This window comes from Hyalella azteca, unplaced genomic scaffold (assembly GCF_000764305.2).
Source record: "Hyalella azteca isolate HAZT.00-mixed unplaced genomic scaffold, Hazt_2.0.2 contig385, whole genome shotgun sequence".
NCBI classification, from domain to species: domain Eukaryota; kingdom Metazoa; phylum Arthropoda; class Malacostraca; order Amphipoda; family Hyalellidae; genus Hyalella; species Hyalella azteca.
In genome coordinates this window covers 231065-253431 of record NW_025930738.1, presented here as the reverse complement: position 1 = coordinate 253431, position 22367 = coordinate 231065, and the positions used below count along the sequence as shown (strand labels likewise).

Genomic DNA, 22367 nt, shown 5'->3' with positions numbered 1-22367 from the left:
CTAACACAGTTGCTGTCTCAATAAAACTAACCCCGATCGTCGGGAGTTTTTCGCCAGGTTACCTTTACGGAGGTGTTAAAATCACAAGGTGAACAATCCGCTCCGGCCCATAATCGCTCAAGTTACCTCTCCAATAAAAAAAACAGAAATTGGATGCTATAATAAAACCGTACATCCGAAGAAATTTTCGCTTAGATCTGAAGGCGATATCTTGGATATCCTTCGAAATCAGCGCCCATCAGGAGTGCTCATTGTACTTGAAGTCAATAGCTTATTCACCAACGTACCTACTGAAGAAACTTTGGAAATAATAGACAAACATGTCTACTCTAATGAAACTTTGCTGACCCCATCAATCCCTGAAAATATTTCACTTGGTCTCCTCCGCCTCTGTACTTCAGAATCGCCTTCTCGGACTCCAGATAACAAAATATATCAGCAAATAAACGATGTAGCCTTGGGAAGTCCTCTTGGTCCAACATTCGTCGAATTCTACATGTGTGAACTCGAAAACCAAATGTTGTTAGATTAAACCCGATCTTATACTGTCGCTATGTCGACGACATCGTTATCACTTGAGACGCAGATCAAAAGATAGATGGTTTCCTTTCCTTTCCTGAACATACAGGTTCTTTCGTTCTTCATAAAAATTTATCGGAAACCTACGGACGTTGGAAAGGTCCTGAACGAAGAAAGCGAATGTCCCCTCCGCTACAAAATCAGCACCATATATACGCACCCTCATACATTGAACGTTCAAGACCTGTACGTACGCTCGTAATTTCAAAGCTGAACTCCGGACCTGCAAAAAAATTCTCGTAAACAACGGTTATGCAAACAAAACTATCAACACAGAAATTTCAAATTTGCGAGCATATCAAAAACAAACGTATGAATCCACATTAAAAGACTGCGCACCAGAATTCGCTGTCAAAACCAGATAAACATTAGTTATGGGACAGATGAAAGAGTCCTCAATTCAATTGTAAAAATGACATGAATTGCACAACGCAAAATGGGGCAATGATGATCATAGTATCATTTTTTGCTCCTGATTATATGCAGTTATAATAATAACAAAAATAAAGTAAACAAACTATCAATTCGTTCTGTTACCTTATTATCACAACTACAAAAACAAGCAAATCAAGAATTTAATCATGAAAACTAAACCACGTTTAAAATCGGGACCACTGCAAGAAACCAATGTTATCTACAGATTTTCCGGCATGAAAGAAGGTTTTAGACCTCCAAGTTGTAAATTATATCGGTTTAGCCTGCACAACCTTGCGACATCGACTCATATGCCACCTATAATTAAACTGGAGGGCCAAAGAACCATATGAGGGAGGCTCACAGCGAAGCCATCACCCGCGCGACATTGAAAGCCTCCACCAGCATCATCATGCGGTGCCCCGATACTATATGTGACTGGCGAAAACTGAGGCTATCAAGACTATCAGAGACTCGTCATCAAGGATGAGTCTCCAGCTATCAATTTGAAAACCACTGGATTTGTCATGACGTTGAAGTTTTTCTCTAAATAGTTTTAAGTTTTGTTTGAACCGTATCTATGATACCTTTTCTACGTACTTATGTCATTTCAAAATTTCTAATGTCAAAGACGTGCAAATTTCATTTATGCACGTCTTGTAGATATTACGAGGCAGACGTCGGGTCATTTAATGGATTATTTGTATAGAAAATTCTCCATAATTTAGAATTTATAAATTCATCCCTTATTAATAAATCAATCACNTACATGAGTGAAAGTTGAGAGAACTTGTATGCTGGGGAAAATAACAACTAATGTTTAGTCTAATCATTAAAATACAGATTATTATTGAGAATGCAGCTATTATTCTGTCTCTTATACACATCTAGATGTGTATAAGAGACAGTTATAGGACAGTGAGCTCATAATAAAAATGGGGGCAAAATTATATATTCGAGAAAAATAATTCGAAAATTTCAATAATAAGCACAACTTTCCTAGACTTAAGTTTCAATTTTTTTCAATCTGAAAAATGGACTAAGTTAAATTATAGCTATCGTTAAATAGTCAGACACATTGAAACAAGAAAACCAGTTAAGGTATTGGAGTTACTTACATGTTCATTGTGCATGAAGCGTGCGACCAGAGATTGTAACGATGCAAGAGACAACTCTCGCAGCACAGAGCAGGGCGTCGAAATGACGAACTATTCATACTTTCAAAAAACTATTTGTCATGCGAAAATAAAATACCTAATTGTACACTATTTTGCCCAATGTTCAGATGATTTCAAAGTTTGATGCTAGTTTCATTAACGGTAATTTTGACAAACGTTTCAAATCTCAAACAATATGTATTTCGTGAACCTTGTACGAAAAATAAATCTGCAAGCCATTTATTTACAGTATTTTCGTGTGGCTGTTTAGAGTTTTTATTTTGTAGTTGATGATGAATGATCATACTGATGATGATCAATTGATTCCTAGCGTAGAAGTCATCCAGGAAAAATTGCATAATTGAAAAGTAATAGTGGTTCCAAAAATGAAAAGTTTGATGTTCCTAAACCACTAGCTAGACATTTTTTGAGTAAAACTGATATATAACCCATAAATATAGGCCAAATCTAATCCAATGCTTCGATTGCATTTTCCAATGCCTCGATCTAATTCTTCGATTATTTTAAGCTAAAGATGAACGCGTAAATATTGCCTTGCTCTTTCATTTGACACGTCAAACGCAGCAGTTATTGAAAATCACACCATTGAAGTTAGACAATTCCTGTACTAGGATTGGCCGTTGTTCAGTAGTATAGGTACTTTTTGGACGAATAAGGTATTTATATGTCTAATTTATAATTATTCATTTATAGGGAAAAATAATGGAACCTGCTGCTTATATTTCACTAATTTTACGGTGTATGAGTATTTTACGGTGAGCATAATATATGTAGCCATCCTAATCGAGGAACGATTTTCTATTTGAAACAAATTAAAAAAAATTAAATTGCTACTCCGTCTAAAAATCTAAACTAAACTGATTGTCAAAAAATTTCTATAGTTAAGTGGCCACGTCAGGAGAAACATGCGAAATGATAGGTAGTTAATTAATCTGATACATATTGTAAACCGTATATACCGCATATTGCTGACTGTCACGCGAGATTTGATTGGCTTCATTAAATAACGCTATCGCCCGTCCATATCAAAAAATTATTTGCACTCTCTGCTTTGCCTGCCGAAGTACCGGTTTATACGGAGGAGGTGAAATGAGAACAACATAGTGAAAGATTTGTATTGAAGTCCGTGCAACTTCCACACCTTGCATGAAATAAAAATAATTCAGTTTGAGAGAGTCATTGGTTTGCATCAACCAGCTCAGATCGCATTTGGCCAGGCACAGATGACAGGTACAGTACCGTTGCAGTACAACTCAACATGTTCATAGTATTGGCCTGGGGGACGAAGGTTCGACATCGCAGCACAGTTGGTAATGTTGACGGGATCCCAAGACCCCCACGGGGCCTCCCCGCGGGCGTTACTCACGGTGCGGTTGTCGTCGTATGTCCAGATGCCATTGATCCTCTCGAACCCCACCCAGAAGGCTTGAGCTAGAACTGAAAACAATATAAGTAAAAAAAGTAAACGTATGAATATTCAAAGTGGTAAGCATATAATGCACCAATAAGTAGCGGCGCTGTTCCCATATTAATCAATAATCTTATCCATCGCCATTTTATTTCACAGTCACTAATATTCACCGCCGTCGAATGCTTTGGAATGCTCAAAGATTTAGCGTCAAAATTGTCAAGACCTGCAAACTTTAGGCGGTATAGAGATCATTTACACTTGTAGTTGGCACACGTAGAGCAGTAGCAGTCGGCGGTGGTAGCTCCACAAAACCCGGTCGCATTGCAGCAAGTGTTTGTTCCGTTAGCAGCGGAGCAGGGCCCAGGCTGTCCGTCCGGCAGGGGGACCGAGGGCCCACACACTCCCCCAGCGGGGGCCGCGTACCCTTGATATAGGAAATCAAAACAATGTACGTTGTGTACGAATAAAATGCATGTTTATGAAGTTTGAGAAATATCGCCGTTGGATTTTTATCTGGGAACGACAAAAATATTTAAAATTCATAATAAAGCTCTCGCATCACCTTTTACAGTGACACAATTTAACATGACTGCTCTGCAAATAATAAAATTAAGGTTGTAATTTAGTTAGACCAGACTCCTTCACACACAATAATAATAATACTAATAAAGTTTAATCAAAATAAATATTAGGTGCTGAAGGTGCTGAAGTTAGGTGCGTTAGGTGCTGAAGTCTTTACTGTCATTCTGCAGGTAGTCGTGCATGTCGGCGGCCTCCACGTTGGACTTGGGGTACCAGAGGGTGGCTGGGGGCGGGCAGGCGGTCCTCGCAGCAGAAAAGTCCACATAAGAACCTGTGCCGAACTGAAGGCAGCCCAAGTCCCGTACTTGCATGAAAGGGGGACGGCACCACGGGCCTAAAAGATTTTCTTTTTCTTATCATATCACATCATATTTTATTTTTATTTTATTTTTCTCATCATTTCATCTTAGGCTTAGAGTGAAAGTTAGTTCATGAATTTTATTAACTTGTTTGTGCAATTGCTGCAATAAAGTAGAACGTCGTTCATACACTCACCACATAACCGCATAAGTATTTTCGCGTTATGCCAAGTAAGAAAATAGTCTTCCGGTGCATTTCAGACACGAGAGAAGAAAAAACGCAAATAAATAATTTCAGTACACAAATACTAAAATATTTTCGAAAAAATATTTTTCGAATATATCGAATACGAAATTGAACTTCCATCGACCCTTAATTAAATTGACGCACGACGTGCCTTGAGACTCCATTTGGTTTATTCAATAAATTTTTTGATAAAAAATAAAATGAATAAAAAATTGTTAACTATACATTATTTACTATTTCATATCTAGAAGAAATCATTATAAGTTGTCGAATATATTTATTTTGCAGGTCTTCACTTTATAACTTTCGACGAGAGCAAATTGCGCCCATAAATATGCATAAATGATATCGGCATTGCAAATAGACGAGACACGTGACCTTCACCTCAACCGATCTACATTCCGAGTGATAAAATAATGCCTTTCTATGACTTTTCTCTAAATAAATAATTTGTAATTAGAACTCCGACGCAGCAATCTCTTGTGATAAAGTTGAATTACGTACTCATTTCATTCCATTTGTTTCTGTATATACTATCATAAATTAACGGGCTCAATGATGAAGAAGCTTATACTTTAGGATTAATGCGACTCGATCCAGTATAAATAAGATATCACGCAAGGCCTAATGGTGATGCTTATCTAGAACTATAGAATGATGAATGATGCAGACCTTTTTATTTGCTACGATTTTAAGCCCACGTAAGTCATTAGGATTTTACTCATCCACTTTATCATTCATTATATTCCAAAAACCAGCTTTGCGTCTACCCATTAAAATGGCGGACTAAGGAAATGCATCAAATAACTGCCGACAGAACGACGATAAATAAAATAAAACAAAGGTGATCAATTCCATTAGCAAGAAGAAAAGTGCTAGGCATATTAAGTGTTATATAGTTAACAAGAAACTACAGTGTACAGTATATTCACCTCTCAAGAAGCAGTTCCACGCGTGGTTGGTCACACCCAGGACCCCAACCAGCGACGTCGTCAGGACGATCACACACGCCATCACACCGTCGTGGCAGAGCAGATCAGAGCCGCGCTGCGCGGCCTGCATCGCGCAGACAATTTGTGAGTCTGTCTTGAACTGCAGTTTACCAGTCACTGCAGCCCCGTCAGGGTTGGCAGGGACCCTTTTCCATAGCGACGACTGAGCCGTGACTGCCAGCGTTGTCCCTACGAACAACCCTAGGATGACAACGCCACGAAGACGAAGGTTGATTGTCCCCCTGCATGGACATGACATGTAAGTCGTACATGAGTGAAAGTCGAGAGAACTTGTATGCTGGGGAAAATAACAACTAATGTTTAGTCTAATCATTAAAATACAGATCATTACTGAGAATGCAGCTATTATTTATGTGTGGCTCTGACGTGTGCTCAAAATTCAACACATTGCCGCAAAAATTTATAAGGCAACTTCGCTAAAGTAAGCTAGCCTTAATTTATTTTACAGGAACAAAATCAAATAATATAATTGGATTTGCTTGGAACAAACATTTTTTCGCAAAAAGTAAAGTCAGAAGACAATGACGCCAGCTTGACTTACATTCTGATGTGTGCGAAGTTTTGGATCCGAGGCTGACGCTACGCTCGGAGCGACAGCAACCACAGCACAGAGCAGAGCGCCCTCTGGTAGCACCGTAAGTAGGCGCTCAAAATCATTTATAATTAAACGAGGGCACGTGTAATTGACTGATCTATACTCCCTCGCCCGATTTTTCATGCTGTTGATCATGATTAATGATCCTTGTCTAGCTCCTGACCCTTAATTAAGGGTAGATGGCGAAAGGAAACGGGTCTACAAATCACTCTTCTAAACCGTAGTAGAAAGATAGTAGATCATATATAAACATTATTCTACTTCCATCTAATTTAGTAACGCGACCTCAGTGACCTGGTTCTGCATGGAACTGAATGATATTCAATGGATTCATTTGTATTGACTCTTAGAAATCCACACGAGGGCAGTATATATATAACGAAACACTTAATGGGGGCTTAATAAATTAAAATCTCCCAAGACACGTGCAACAATTGTCCACATTCATCACCGGTTATAGGTTCTGTTCCGCAGCTCAGGTTGAGGCGGTATTGCATTTTTAAAATAAGAAATATACGGAATGATCGCGTTCTCGTTGACCCGTATTGGTTCCCGCGTACAATTATCAGAAGCCTACAGGGAATGCAATTTAATTGACTGAACTGCTTCATTATTGGACGATTGCACAAGTCACACAATCTTAATTGTTCCGGATTGTTTCGAAATAAAAAAACGGCAAAACTTTTATTAGCGCGAAAAATTTAATGAAGCGCCTTATGATTGAATTGAAGGTTGCACGAAATTTGTTTAAAAAACTAAATTCCGTGATTTCATTCTATTCCCCATTTTAAGTAGAATATGAATTTAGTTTCAGTTTTTATTATTGCATCGACATGTTTCTTTGTTTCATCCAAATTATAATCGGTCTCATCTAGTTAAGCTACTGATATGATAATTTTCATTAACATCTGTCACTAATATTATTTTACTTAAACTATTTCACTAATTTTTTCATCTTTATTTGAGGCTAGTTTAATATGATGTGCTTGGTTTCAGCGTATATGTGTTTTAATTAGGGAAATTTGGAATAATTCATTTTCTTGTATTTTTATTTTGTTTTGTGTTTTAGTACTCCTACACGAGCAAATAAAAATAAAGAACAGTAAAGAATATATGAGGTATAAACGTGTACCAAGATAAGATTTTTATCAGAGCTCATTTCTATCAGGTTTTGGTGCTGAAAAATAACAATATTTATGGCAGGTCTTCCTGCATAATCAGAGACTCTGCGTGTATAGGTCACGGCATACATGTCGGTTTAGATACAATCGAGAATAATATGTTACTATAAATAATGATAATAATAATAATGCTACCAAGAATAATATTATTGATATATCGCAATAAGTAATCATGAAATGATTCTTATACAGAAACCAAACACTTATTTTTCACTATAATCATGCAAATTATCTAGAATCATGCATTTCTATATAGAGTCATTGATGAAATTTTCTTAATAATCAACTAATTTAAAACGATAGCCTACAAAAAATTGATGTCTAAGGACATAAATACTCATTGACGGAGGAGCACAGCGTTGATAGTGTACAAAGAAGCGTTTACTGATAAAAACTGAAGTTCATTATTAAAATACATCAAGTTGGACAATTTTCTTCAGGATGAATCAAACGGTAACTCTGGATTAATTAGTTCAGAACAAAACAAAATTCAAGCTCAGTGGAAAATATGACCTAATTAGCTGATGGACGCCGAAGAAATTCGTTGCCCATCTCAAATATCACAAAAATTAGAAATTATTAAGGTGCAGCAATGGAAAGGCAAAAAAATTCTAACTCCGTCGTCCTAAAATTTTTTAGTAAGATTCTGTCCAGCGAACTGTTCTATCAGTACATTACTTTATCCAGTACATTGCTCGATCTCAGTGCATTGTTCTATCCAGTACATTGCTGTCTCAAAGAGCGTTGCTCGCTAACAGTATATTGCTCGCTCACAGTACATTGCTCGCTCACAGTACATTGATCGCTCACAGTACATTGCTCGCTCACAGTACATTCCTCGCTCACAGTACATTGATCGCGCACAGTACATTGCTCGCTCACAGTACATTGATCGCTCACAGTACATTGCTCGCTCACAGTACATTGCTCGCTCACAGTACATTGCTCGCTCACAGTACATTGCTCGCTCACAGCATATTGATCGCTCACAGTACATTGATCGCTAACCGTGCATTATTCTAATACAGTGCATTTCTCTTTTATAGTGCACTGCTGAATCACACTTATTGTTATTACACTGTGCCGGTGTTTCTTATGATCGTTTATTGTTAATTCAATATTAAAATATCGAGGAACATTACTTATTACACTATCTCTCTAACCAGTAGGAGAGTGTACTGTAGTAATAGTACTGTTGTATGTTGTCGATATGGTGAATTTTCTTGGCGTTTTATTTGCTTTTAAATTCCTTGTTGGATGTACTTCTCGAAATTTTTCGTCAGTGTCTAAGCGTTTAAACAGTATTAAAGAATAACTTTGAGTATTATATAAACTTTGAGTATTAATAAAATTTCATGCATTTGATGCCTACCCCGCTACGTACTCTATGCAAACTGCGTCGACGAAAATATTTATAACAATGTAAATGGAGAAAAATTTGGGAAGTTTACATGATGTAAATTCACGAAGGTTGAAATTATTATTGTTTTTTCTTTAAATGAAGAAAAATTCTCAGACACGTTAGATGTGATCTCTATAGGCAGAGTGAAATGATCATCATGGTTGACATAAACATTTTTTATTCTGGCTGATTTTATCTCAGTTATTATCGGAAATATCAGAAGAAAATATCCAATTTAATTATAATTTTAGCGTTTGGTTTTTTATGCTTTCTGAATTTGATGCTCTTTGAGTTGGTTCTTGATTGATTTGGTTGATCCCATTGGTTCTGAATCAACCAATGGGATTCTCAGCATTTTTGAGCAAGACCGAGAAGTTTGAAGCACCGCATGGGTGCTGTATCGTTGAGACCTGCTTATGGCTTCACTGGCCACGAACAGATGCTGGGGTACAGAACTTTGCAGTACATGTCTTGGTACGTGTAGTTCAGGCCACCCGCGGGATTGTAGGCGATCACGGCGCAGTTATAATAAATTGACGGGGACTGACTCCCCCAGGGTGGGGCCCCGACTGTAGCGCTCACTGTACGGCCGTCGTCGTACGTCCACTGGCCGTTTTTCTTTATGAATCCCGTGTAGAATCCCGCGGCTAGGCCTGCATTAATAAATTAAAAAATCAAGCTATGTCACATGAATGTCGGGGCACGCGTGTCACACACAAGATTCTCGTTGACCTATGCAAAGGACCGAGTTCATGAGCAAAATGCTATATATGATGAAAGTAAGTCTGATACATGCACGGATAAATTGTTCAAAACGTGAGTATTAAAAATTATGAGTAGTCATGATTGAAATAATTGAATGTGACTTTATAATAATTATATAATTATATATATAATTTTAATAATTTATAATTATTAAATAAAATAATTATAATAAATATATTATAATGATAGTTTTTGCATTACTCTTGTAGTTGACACACGTAGGGCAGCTGCAATAGGCCGCGGTAGCTCCACAAAACCCAGTGGCGCTGCAGCAAGAGTTTGTGCCAGGGGAACAGGGGCCAGGCTGGCCGTCCAGGAGGGGGACCGACGGGCCACACACTCCCCCAGCGGGGGCAGCGTACCCTGAAATTAATTAAGTGAATTAAAGACCAAGTCTAGACCGAGTTAATAGAATGATTAAGCGATTACAATCAACAAAAAATAAATGGAATGCAATGAATAATTATTTTTAGTAGGGGGATCAAATTCATCCTTCATCACCTTTACGAAGTGCATTATTGGAGAGAAGCACGAGGAATTTATACTTGTAAATAATCAAAATAAATCGTAATAATATAAGCTAAATTGTTCCCCCAAAGTATTCATAGTTAACTTAGGGGTGGGGATATTTTATGGAAGAAAAACAAAAAGTGCTCACTCTCATTCATTAGGTAGTCGGCCATGGTCGCGGCCTCTGCATTGGACTTGGGGTACCAAAGGAAGGCGGGAGGCAGACATGTGGTCTTCGCAAATGAGGCGTTCGTACGAGTTTTGAGGTCGAACTGAAGGCAGCCCAAGTCCCGCACAGGCATGTAAGGAGGGCGGCACCATGGGCCTGCCATGGTAAACCAGTGGTTTGTAAACAATGTAAGTTTTACTTATTGAAATAGACTTATGTTTAGGATAACGTGCGAAATATTTGGAAAATAGGGAAAAGGTGTTTCCTGTTAACTGCATGAAGTATCAGCATTAAAGAGCAAAGAATGGTTTCAAGATATTAAATAAATTGGGTAAAGGGTTTCCACGCAAACCCAAAATTTGGGATTCGGAAGAAATTCCAGATTCCAGGCAATTTTTTCGAATTACTTTCCCTGGCTGATCAATATTCGAAACTAGTTGCAGTATTTATTCCTCTAGACTTTTTAACCTGAACCACACGAATAAAATGGTTTAAAATCACGTTAGCGAAAGGGCTTCTGTTTATGATATAGCTTTTGCGACCGAATAACTCTAGCAACATAACATATCTCACATTATCAGTTTAAAATTCATATTCGGGGCTATTGACCTCTAGTGACGTTTTTTAATTTATCGTTTCGTACTGATCGAGCGACAATATCCCAGCAGTAAGTTTTTTCACGCTCGGTTAATGAGCACAACAGAGCCTGTATCAATGATTTCTTGAATTATTCAAGATTTCCTTATTGTTCCACGCCAAAAAATCGACCAAAGTTCCAGAAATTATTGTAAAGAATTTTTTACTGTACATATATACTTCTCCCGTGTACATAAGGTTGGGACCTTTTAGGTAGGACCAGAGTTGATGAGCTCAGGCAAAATTCAGTTTTAACCAAACTTGCCCTAGATTGTTCAGCAATTTGGAACGTTATTATTTAATTGAGTTATGACCATTTTATTGTTTGTTGACCTCGATTATTTTCTCTATATAGTTTATAATTTCGAATAACCTCAATTTTGTGTTCAAATTGGTCATTCCATATTGCCAAAACCGTTACAATCAACAACGAGTTTTATTACCGAACAGAGAACCATATTCTTTATAATAATTACTGAGACCGTGTAAAATTTACTTTAACGTGTCAAAATTTTCATAGATGTATCATTGAAATATATTTTGTTATTGCACGACCAACGAGATATTTGGTCAGCGATGTGATAAAATGAACATATCAATAAGTAAGAAATGCGAACTAGTTTTAATCAACTATCGATTTTTGATAGAAAACCTGTCATTGAAATATGTTCCAACATAGTCTGCCCCAGTGTGTCTAATTCCGTCTTGTTTCACTTTTTTCAAGTTAGAAGTATTAAGACCATATTTAATGCCAATTAGTTACAGTAACAGAGCTAAAATTTTCTAGATGCTAATTTCTATTACCGAAAAATGCCACTTTACATAGCTCAGTATATTAACATGGTTTATGTAATTTTTTGCACATTTATTCGTTTATAAATTTTACATCACTAATGGCGAAATGCAGCTCTGCACCATGCCAAGAAATTGATCATAAAATTTTGAATTCCTATGCCTAAATTGTCTGATTATGTATAAGTTTCAAGTATTATGGGAATTTCGAAGCTGTCTGTTGACAAATATTATATCAATCTTATTTTCATCATTAGTGTTCAATAGAATAGCGAGGCAAAAGCGTGAGGGAAACATGTTGCCGTATTGCAAGATATCTGAATAGCAGCACTTTCTTGGAAGTTTTGTGGTAAATTAAATTGATTAAAAGTTAATTTAGACTCACCTCTCAAAAAGCAGTTCCACGCGCTATTTGGGACACCCAGGACACCAACCAACGATGTCGTCAGGACGATCATACACGCCATCACACCGTCATGGCAGAACAGACTAGAGCCGCGATTGGCTGCCCTCGTCCCACAATAAATCCACGAGCTAGTATTTAGTTCAAGTTTTCCATCCACTGCTGCCCCGTCAGGGTTAGCGACCATCTTCCTCCAGAGCGAGGAGTCTGCTGCGTGGGCCAGCGTGGTGACCGTGACCAGCCCCGCGAGGATGACGACCCAGCGAGGATGAACGTCGGAAGTCTTCCTTCAAGCGAGACGAGAATTACAAGGATAAAATTCACAGGCAATGTGGGCAATTCATGCTGACTCACGTGCTCTATTGAATACAACAATTATTAAATGAACGGAATGACACTTTTACGGGGCAGAGTGGGCTAACTGGATTAAACCGATACCCTGTAATTCCGGTATGGAAGGCATATGAAGTAGGCGTAGAATTAATTTAGTTTGCCCTATTAAATTTTAAAATATTTATTATATCTCAGGATAAAAGTCATTCAATTCAACAAAGGGGTAAACAGGAGCAAACAAACGAAAGCTCAACTCACATTCTCTTCTCAGTGTTTGTGTTCGGAGCTGAAGAGCGGAGCACTTTGGGTGACAACAGCAACAGGGCAAGGAAGAGAGTGACCGCTCATGACATTGACCTCACATTATCTATAATATATATTGGACTGTCTGGCAATTTATACGTACGTTTTTGTGAGTGTGTTTGATGCCCATTATCCTGGATACCGTCGTCGTATTCTTTGTGCCTAAGAAGCAGACGTCAATGCAATTTAACTGGAGCTCGGTTTTTTCAACGACATGTATCGCATACTTTTCCATGCATTTTTCAGAAATTTTTCTTCCATGTTTCATACATTTGACATACGTTTCCTTATACTTATCATGCATTTCACAAATATTTTTACCCACTTTTTCCATACATTTTTCAGAGACTCGTAATACTTAAGTCATTTTACACAAACTTTCAGGTGTTTCATCTATATATTGAATTTATCACGTATGTTGTGAAATTACGCATTTAATTTGAAATTTAAAATGAAAATATATTTAGTCTGTGACCACGATGAACATAAATACCACGAATAAAAAATAATAAGAAAACAAAAATGAAAATTCGCTATTACAGCACGAATGGATTTAATATTTTATCATGATACTTCCCTCCGAGTCAGCACATATAGATTATCAGTCAGACGCAGCCCCGAGATCACTGACAGTGATTTATTAAATATTGATAACGTCTGTGAACATTGATATTCTTAAACGAGAAGTCAATGTGTATTGCACTGGGTCTGTGATTTGGATCTTCAGAAGATAATATGGAATGCCCAGGAAATCTCACATGATTTTAGCTCAGAGCTCGCTATTTATTTGCCTTGTCAACCACGGTGTTCATTGGATCAATTCCAAGACAAAGGATAATGAGGTATACACGCCATGTACAACTGCCTCTCATTTTGGTTCGCATTGATTCATGCTTGAATAGAAGCTGCCAGCATGTGCAGTAAAAGAATTATTCTTCATAAGGTTTTCAATTACATATTAATATTAATGGAGGAGGTCTGTCTAATATAAATTGAACTAAAGAACCCGTTTTTGCTTACATTGTCTTGCCACACAGTAGTTTTATTTGCTAACCAAATGGCCGTCCACATTTTAACCGCCACGACCTGATTAAACGACGTACACGAAATAAAAAAAATGAATTGACTCTAAGCAAAGTTATATGAATACATTTTTGTATATATTGTTCATTCCACATCACTATAGTGGTATATGTCACTATATTTCAGTAAGCATAGGGATTAATGCTGCCATTTGGGCCTATGGCTCGGCATTAATGGTGTACTGCATTTGATAGCAGGCCGTTATTTATCATTAAGAGTGAAAATACATACGTCACAGTATAAAAATTCACACAAGGTGCGCAGGAAATGTTTTAGAAATATTATATATTCTTTCGGCATACAGTAAAGTTTTTTTAATGCAGCGTCATTACATAACCTTATAATAGGCTCGTTTATTTATTAATACAATAATATATTCTCATCCATACACAATTACACACTGGTTTCTAATTATTTATATTATACACCTGCTATCAATGATTGGTTTCATGATGAAAAAGTTCGGTGAATAAATTAAAAATAACTGCGGTTCGACTACAAAAGTTCAAACAGAACGGTGGGTTCATCATGATGAATGCTGGGCCGCAACTTTACTATTTAAGCCATGTATAATTATAATATAAAAACAAAAACTGGTTCTTCAATTATTGTTCTAACAACAATAAACGAACTATAGGCGAAATTAAAAATCGTACATTTTGAGAGATGTTGATGAGCGCAAGCTCGCACAAAGTTGACCAGTTAGATTTTTTTAGTTATTCAGTAAAAATTTTAATTCTGACCATGATAAGCAGCCCAAAAGGTTATATGTTTGAAGAAATATAATATTTACTTCCTATCATGTTTGTGATCTCAAGTGATCAAAATTTGGGTGATTAAATTGAGCGTGTTAAATGCCGAATTTTGATTGGATTTCAAGACCGAAGAGAAATTATCAAGTTCAAGGTAAGGACAAAGTTAGTAACGGCTAACATAAGTTGAGTAGAAGAATCTGAATATTAAATCAGCTGGAGCTGGTAAAGTTATCACTTCGATTTTTTTTGAAGCCTGACGTCCAGTGGCTCATTCGTGAATGTTGAAAATAAAATCAATTTCTGTAATCAATTTCTGTAGCTCTTGATTGTTGAGGAGAAATCTTATCAATTTCAGAACAGAATTGTTTCCATTGACATTATAATTTGATTCACTCCTGCTTCATCATTAAAATCGGGCATCATAATATTGCACCTGCAAGATGCAAAATTAATACTTTCGACATTTGAAAATCTGAAGCTCGAAAACTCGAAGAATATTTAGCGTCTACCTCTTACATCCCAAGCCCCGAACTCTGTTTAAAGATCACTGATGAATTAAACAAGCTCCGTGACTCCTACGACGAAAGTGCGAATCTTCGGACTTTTCGCAAACTCAAACTCAATTTTCGCAGAACAGATGGGACATCTGTCTACCGAATATTACGGAAGGATTCATCAACTTCTCCTCTTACACCCTGAGCAAGGAGCAAAGGGAATTTCTGAACCTTGGACTGAATTGTATTTTAATGTCCAAATTCAGCAAAACCAAGAATAAAATTGAACACGAGTTGCTAAAGGATTCCTTTATGAAACTCAAAAACGAAGTTAAAATCAACATCAACCCTGACCTAAAAGATCAATTACGAGCCGAAGCCGCAGTGAGGTTCGCCGACCTCATCCTAACCCCAGCTTTACACCTGAGAGCAAAACAATTAAGAGATAACAACAAAAATTGTAATTAGGAAAGCTGAAAAGAGCAACATCTTCGCTATTTTGGAGAAAACTGACAATATATCACAAACAAGTGAAACCATATCCAAAATTCCGTCGCGTCGGACGAGACCCTATAGAATAACTTCAATGGAGAGCTAACAAATTAATAAATACAGCTAACACAGTTTAGACGAAGCTATGCAGGAGCATATGTTCAGTCTTAAAATGCCTAGCAAATTACGGAGCAGGCAATAAGTCCAGCAGCTATCTCAATCAATCAGTTATGTCAGTTATGGAAAGATCGGGTTCCAAATGCCGGATCCCTTGTGAATCAAGTCACGAAAAGTTCAAGAATCGGCAACAGGCCATGGGCCTATGTCTTCAACGCCGACACTTCTATTCTATTCTACTCTAACATGTCTACTCTAATGAAACTTTGCCGGCCTCATCAATCCCTGAAAATATTTCACTTGATCTCCTCCGCCTCTGTACTTCAGAATCGCCTTCCCGGACTCCAGATAACAAAATATATCAGCAAATAAACGATGTAGCCATGGGAAGTCCTCATGGTCCAACATTCGTCGAATTCTACATGTGTGAATTCGAAAACCAAATGTTGTTAGATTCACATATTAAATCCGATCTTTACTGTCGATATATCGACGACATCTTCGTTATCACTTGAGACGAAGATCAAATGATGGATGGTTTCCTTTCCTTTCCTGAACATACAGGTTCTTTCGTTCTTCACAAAAATTTATCGGAAACCTACGGACGTTGGAAAGGTCCTGAACGAAGAATGCGAATGTCCCCTCCTCTACAAAATCAGCATCATATATACGCACCCTCATACATTGAACGCTCGTGACTTCAAAGCTGAACTCCGGACCTGTAAGAAAATTCTCTTAAACAACGGTTATGCGAACAAAACTATCAACACAGAAATTTCAAATTTTCGAGCATATCTAAAACAAACGTATGAATCCACATTGAAAGACTGCGCACCAGAATTCGCTATCAAAACCAGATAAACATTAGTTATGGGACAGATGAAAGAGTCCTCAATTCAATTGTACAAAATAGCATTAACTGCACAACGCAAAATGGGGCAATGATGATCATAGTATCATTTTTTGCTCCTGATTATATGCAGTTATAATAATAAAAAAATAAAGTAAACAAACTATCATTTCGTTCTGTTACCTTATTGTCACAACTACAAAAACAAGCAAATCAAGAATTTAATCATGAAAACTAAACCACGTTTAAAATCGGGACCACTGCAAGAAACCAATGTTATTTACAGATTTTCCGGCACGAAAGAAGGTTGTAGACCTCCAAGTTGTAAATTATATCGGTTTAGCCTGCACAACCTTGCGACATCGACTCATATGCCACCTATAATTAAACTGGAGGGCCAAAGAACCATATGAGGGAGGCTCACAGCGAAGCCATCACCCGCGCGACATTGGAAGCCTCCACTGCAGCATCATCATGCGGTGCCCCGATACTATATGACTGGCAAAAACTGAGGCTATCAAGACTATCAGAGACTCGTCATCAAGGATGAGTCTCCAGCTATCAATTTGAAAACCACGTTGAAGTTGTTCAATAAATAGTTTCAAGTTTTGTTTTGAACCGTATCTACGATACCTTTTCTACGTACTTATGTCATTTCCAAATTTCAAATGTCAAAGACGTGCAAATTTCATTTCTGCACGTCTTGTATATGTTACGAGGCAGACGTCGGGTCATAAGAATCAGTACAATTTAATGGGTTATTTGCATAGAAAACTCTCCATAATTCAGAATTTATAAATTCATCCCTTATTAATAAATCAATCACTTGGAATTGGGATAAAAAAGTCTCGAAAAAAATTGAGTTCGTGGGTCAAGATGGAGGAGTGACAAGTTAGACGTATGCGACCTTGCAATCATGAATCTGGAACTTGATTTAGAAATAATTTACTAGATTTAGAACTGCCCGATGACGCTCGCAGTGATGGCGCCGAGATCTGATTATTGTGAATAATACTTGGCCCGGTAAACGGCACAACAAGGCGATTATCCAATTACTTAACTGCATGAAATATGCACATTGTTTCAAATCTTATGCACATTGTTTCTAATCTTGCCAAAAACGAGAACCAAAATCAATAGCAGTTGTGTACGCCGTTCATCCAGATTCTAGAATACATAGAAGTTATGAACTTAAATGTGCCGGTCTCGAGTGCGTTGCAATCCTGGTAATCGAAATTAATTCAGTCTATTTTCAATAGTCTAAGGAGTGCGCAACATCGTCCAATTGAGAGTTTATTGCGAAGTCACTTCTTGTTTGAACACATATAATTGATACTTTAAAACTAGCTATAGTGAGATTTGAAAGTAGTAAATAAAGCACAAAATTCAAATAAATATCTTTATAATTTTCTCAAATTATCGGTGCAGAAGGTGAGAGACGTAGAATGGTCAAAATTCACTCGTTCAGAGGCAATGGTGAAGGACTTCTTGGCCCTGTTAATGAATGTCTCAGTGTCAAGGACTGATAGATTTGCTCAGGCTAGTTCTGGCCACAGGCAGATGCTGGCATAACTAGAAGCGGTGCAGTTCACATCCGAATACTGGTAGTAGGTATTATATGCGGGAGCGAAGAAGATCGCGGCACAGTCGTAAGTATTTTTCGGGTCAATGGGACCCCAGGGAGCCACGCCCAGAGTGTCCATGACGGTGCGGTTGTCGTCGTACGTCCAGACGCCGGCTTTTCTTTGGAATCCCGTCCAGAAGGCCTTGGCTACAGCTGTTACAAAGGGCATTACCAATAAAGCCTTTGTCAAATGAATAACTGGTCATAAGTGCAATTCATTGTTATCCAAATTATCACACATGTTGCCAGATGACGGATCTTGACACTCAAATGTTGAATATCATGGACAGTTTGTGTTCAAAACCACACCCAAAAGTATTGGATTCATTGTAGTTTTCTTTATATCTCAATTTAAAGTGCGATATTTTACCTAATATATGATCAGTATATTGCTAATGATACTAGAAACATTATGTAGAAAGGATATTGAAAAGTAAGCAGTGTCAAGATTTTATTCAACAAAATAGAAAAATTAACCCAAGCAAAAGTATTGGGTATACATGTGCATAAATGAACAGAAATAACTTTTTTAAAAATACTCAAAATTCGCATTTCATTTTAGACGTTCCATTAATCTCATATCGTTATCTATACGGCCAATCATATCAGTTTGCCATTGTTTACAAGATTTTGTGTTACAGTGAAGATATTAATCAGCTTCGTATTTAAAATTTATTTAAAATGGCTAAAACTCGAGCATTGACGACAGATTTGCGGCAAAAGATCGTCGATTTTTACAACAAAGGGAAGGGGTATATCGAATAATATCCAAGGAGCTTGGTCTATCATTAAGTACAATTGGAAATATCATCAGGAAGCTATCATCCTGATGGTTTTATCCGAGCATGCTGTTTCTAACCTTCCAAGACCTGATTGGCCAAGAAAACTAACAGACGGTAATGAAAGGTGAATTAGTAGAAAGGCACAGAAGAAACCGTTTGTTACTAGTGGTAAGAATAAAAGTGACCTGGAGGAAGCTGGGAATGATGTAGAAAATTACACTATCAGCAGAGCTTTAAATCGTATTGGTCTTATGTCGAGATCCTCATGAAAGGTTCCTCTGTTGAAGTACCGACAATTGAAAAACCAAAAGAATTGTGAAATCAGACAAAATCCTGGTCGGACAAACCAAAAATCGAACTTTGCAAAAGGAATTTGATCGAATCTTGACATAAGACCAGTACGATTTAGAGCTCTGCTGTTTGTGTAATTTTCTACATCAATCCTAGGTTCCTCTAGGTCACTTTTAATTTCACCGCGAGAAAAAAACGGGTTCTTCTGTACCTGTCTACTAATCCACTTATCATTATCGTCTATTATTTTACATGGACGACCAGGTCTTGGAAGGTTAGCAGCAGCATGCTCGGATGATATAATCAGGATGATAGCTTCCTGATGATATTTCCAACTGTTCTTGATGAAAGATCAAGCTCCTTGGCTACTATTCGACACCCCTCCCCTTTCTTGTGACAATCGATGATCTTTTGACGCAAATCTGTCGCCAACTCTCGAGTTTTAGGCATTTTAAATTAAATTTTAAAGATGAAGCTGATAAATATCTTCACCGTAACACAAAATCTTGCAAACAATGGCAAACTGGCTAACTGATGTGATTGGCCAGTTAGATAACGATATGAGATTAGTGGAACGTATAAAGTGAAATGCGAATTTTTAGTATTTTTAAAAAAGTTGTATTTGTTCATTTTTGAACATGTACCCAATACTTATGCTTGGGTTAATTTTTCTATTTTGTTTAATAAATCTAAACACTGCTTACTTTTCAATATCCATTCTATACAATGTTTCTAGTATCATTTGCAATAAAGTGACCAAGTATTAGGTAAAATATTATCTTGCACGTCAACTTGAGATATGAAGAAAACTGTAATCCAATAATTTTGCGTGTAACATATATTTATTATATATATATTCAGGAAGAAAAAATGAAATTACTCCTGTAGTTGATACACGTAGGGCAGGTGCAGTCGGCGGTGGTACCTCCACAAACACCTGTCGCGTTGCAGCAGGTGGCTGTTCCAGTAGGGCGGCAGGGACCAGGGTAACCGTCCGGCAGAGGGACCGAAGATCCACACACTCCTCCAGCGGGGGCAGGGTACCCTGAAATTTCAAAATTTCTCTGATTTGTGGTATGTTTCGATGAAAAATATTTCCTAAAATACTTTGTTGTGGAGTTTCGTATTGATATGAAAAGATGAAATTTTACAGCTTCCCTTTAACGACGATAAATTGAAATTGTCGTCATACCAATGCATCAGTTTTACTTGGTGTGAAGTTCACGGATTTCAGACCGAAGGCGAAACTAAACAACGAGGAATGATTATCAAGGAATAGGAATTTTTATTCACAACTATGCAAAACTCACTATTTTCAATGATCGATGAGTAAGCCTTAAAACCGAAACAACACATTGAGTACTCACTTTGGTTGGTGAGGTAGTCGGCGATGGTTGCAGCCTGTTGGTCGGACTTGGGGTACCAGAGGGTGGCGGGGGGCGGGCAGGAGGTCCTCGCAGCTGAGAAATTCATCAAATTGTTGATGTCGAACTGAAGGCAGCCCAAGTCCCGTACTTGCATGAAGGGGGGACGGCACCACGGGCCTGTGATGCCATAAAAAATGTGCTGTATACTCCATTGACAGCAATGCAACTAACAATAATTACTTTTTAGATAAAAGAGAATGAGCGGTTATATCTACAAAATATATTCATAAAATCAAGCTATTTGTTTAATAAATTTTGAAAAATCATCTATTACTGAGGCCTTGTGTAGCACAATCACGGGTTTCTCTGTTAAATCTAATTTTAATACAAGTCTGGTCTTTGTCTTCTTCGAGATTTACCTGTTAAGTAGCACTTCCATTCCAGCGAAGCTGATGGAACACCGAGGTATCCAGTTAATATACTCTTTGTGATGATGACGCACGTGACTTTGTCGTGGCAGAAGAAGCTGCTTTGAGCAGCAGTAGCCTGAGCAGCGCAGACAACAAGCGATGGCGAAGTGAATTGAAGTTTGTCGGTTGCCGGGGCGGATGAGACATCGCCAGGTACAATCTTCCACAAATTGTCGACCAATGATGAGTTCACTGCCATGGACGGCAGCAACGTGTTTACGACGCACGCCAATGTCAAAACCTTCAACCACATTTTGTCCTGAAAAGCCTGCGAAGAAGCCGATTGTTCACGCGGTGAAATGGATTCATTTAGTGATTTGTACGAAGTTAAACGTTATTTTTTCATCACTAAGCAATAATTATAAGTATTATCCAACGAATTATATCCGTGAGGGACATATCTTTCATATACTATTACCTCGAAAAAAGCACGAAGTTAAATTCGTATTTTTCATTCGTCTCCTTCAGGCCGCCCGTGTCGAGAGCCTCAGCATTGTGACGAAAATACGCAGCAGCACCTCTAGAAATACCCCGAATTTGCCCTTTTTCGCTTGAGTGCATTCCATGAGTTTAATGTATATGCGAACATTAAGGCGACACTACAAATGTTTGCCATCGTTTTGGAAGCGATCGTTCCTAACATGCTGCTCATAGCAGCTTAATATCAACTTATATTCCTAATTCGATCATTGCTAACGATGATTGAGTCGTTTTTGATCGTAAAATCTATACCATCGAGCTTAGTTCCAAATCTTCCGCAGGTGTGTATGCGTTTTTGGGTGACGTGCCATTAAACGTATTTTTTTTCTCATCTTATGAATACTTATATGCACCTTGCCGTGTGTTGTTGTTGCATCCACAACAATATCGCTCATGATTAAACACCCTAAAGTACACTCTCTCTTTGTCAGTATCTATTGCTCTAACAAGATGGCTCTCGCTATTATCGTACGATGAGTTATCTGTAACATTTCTATTTTTATTTTCAGCTGCATAAGAACAATTAATTTGTGAAAATTTCCAAATGAATTGTGAAAGAACTGATTAAGAGCTTTAATATATTCTAATAATAAATTAAGAATTTAATAGACATTGCAATGAACGTTAAAAGCAGAAATCGAAAACGCATACTTCGCAATTAGTAGAGCTCGTCTGCAATATTTCATTGAAGTACAAGGCTTTCAAATAACAAATTTGTAAGTTGTTCCACTAAATATATGTAAATTATTG

The 22367-nt window shown here is 37.5% G+C and overlaps 1 protein-coding gene across 1 annotated transcript; it reads right to left on the bottom strand.

The window, feature by feature from the left end:
* Nucleotides 1–17954: 17954 nt before the first annotated feature.
* On the bottom strand, nucleotides 17955–21622 carry LOC108673691. Its single transcript, XM_018161551.2, has 5 exons — nucleotides 21556–21622; nucleotides 21087–21405; nucleotides 20668–20844; nucleotides 20181–20345; nucleotides 17955–18380 (listed from the first exon to the last, which is right to left on the bottom strand). The coding sequence occupies exons 2-5, from the start codon at nucleotides 21388–21390 to the stop codon at nucleotides 18139–18141; spliced, it is 888 nt and encodes a 295-aa protein (XP_018017040.1). The 5' UTR covers nucleotides 21391–21405; nucleotides 21556–21622; the 3' UTR covers nucleotides 17955–18138.
* Between the last annotated feature and the right edge of the window lie 745 nt (nucleotides 21623–22367).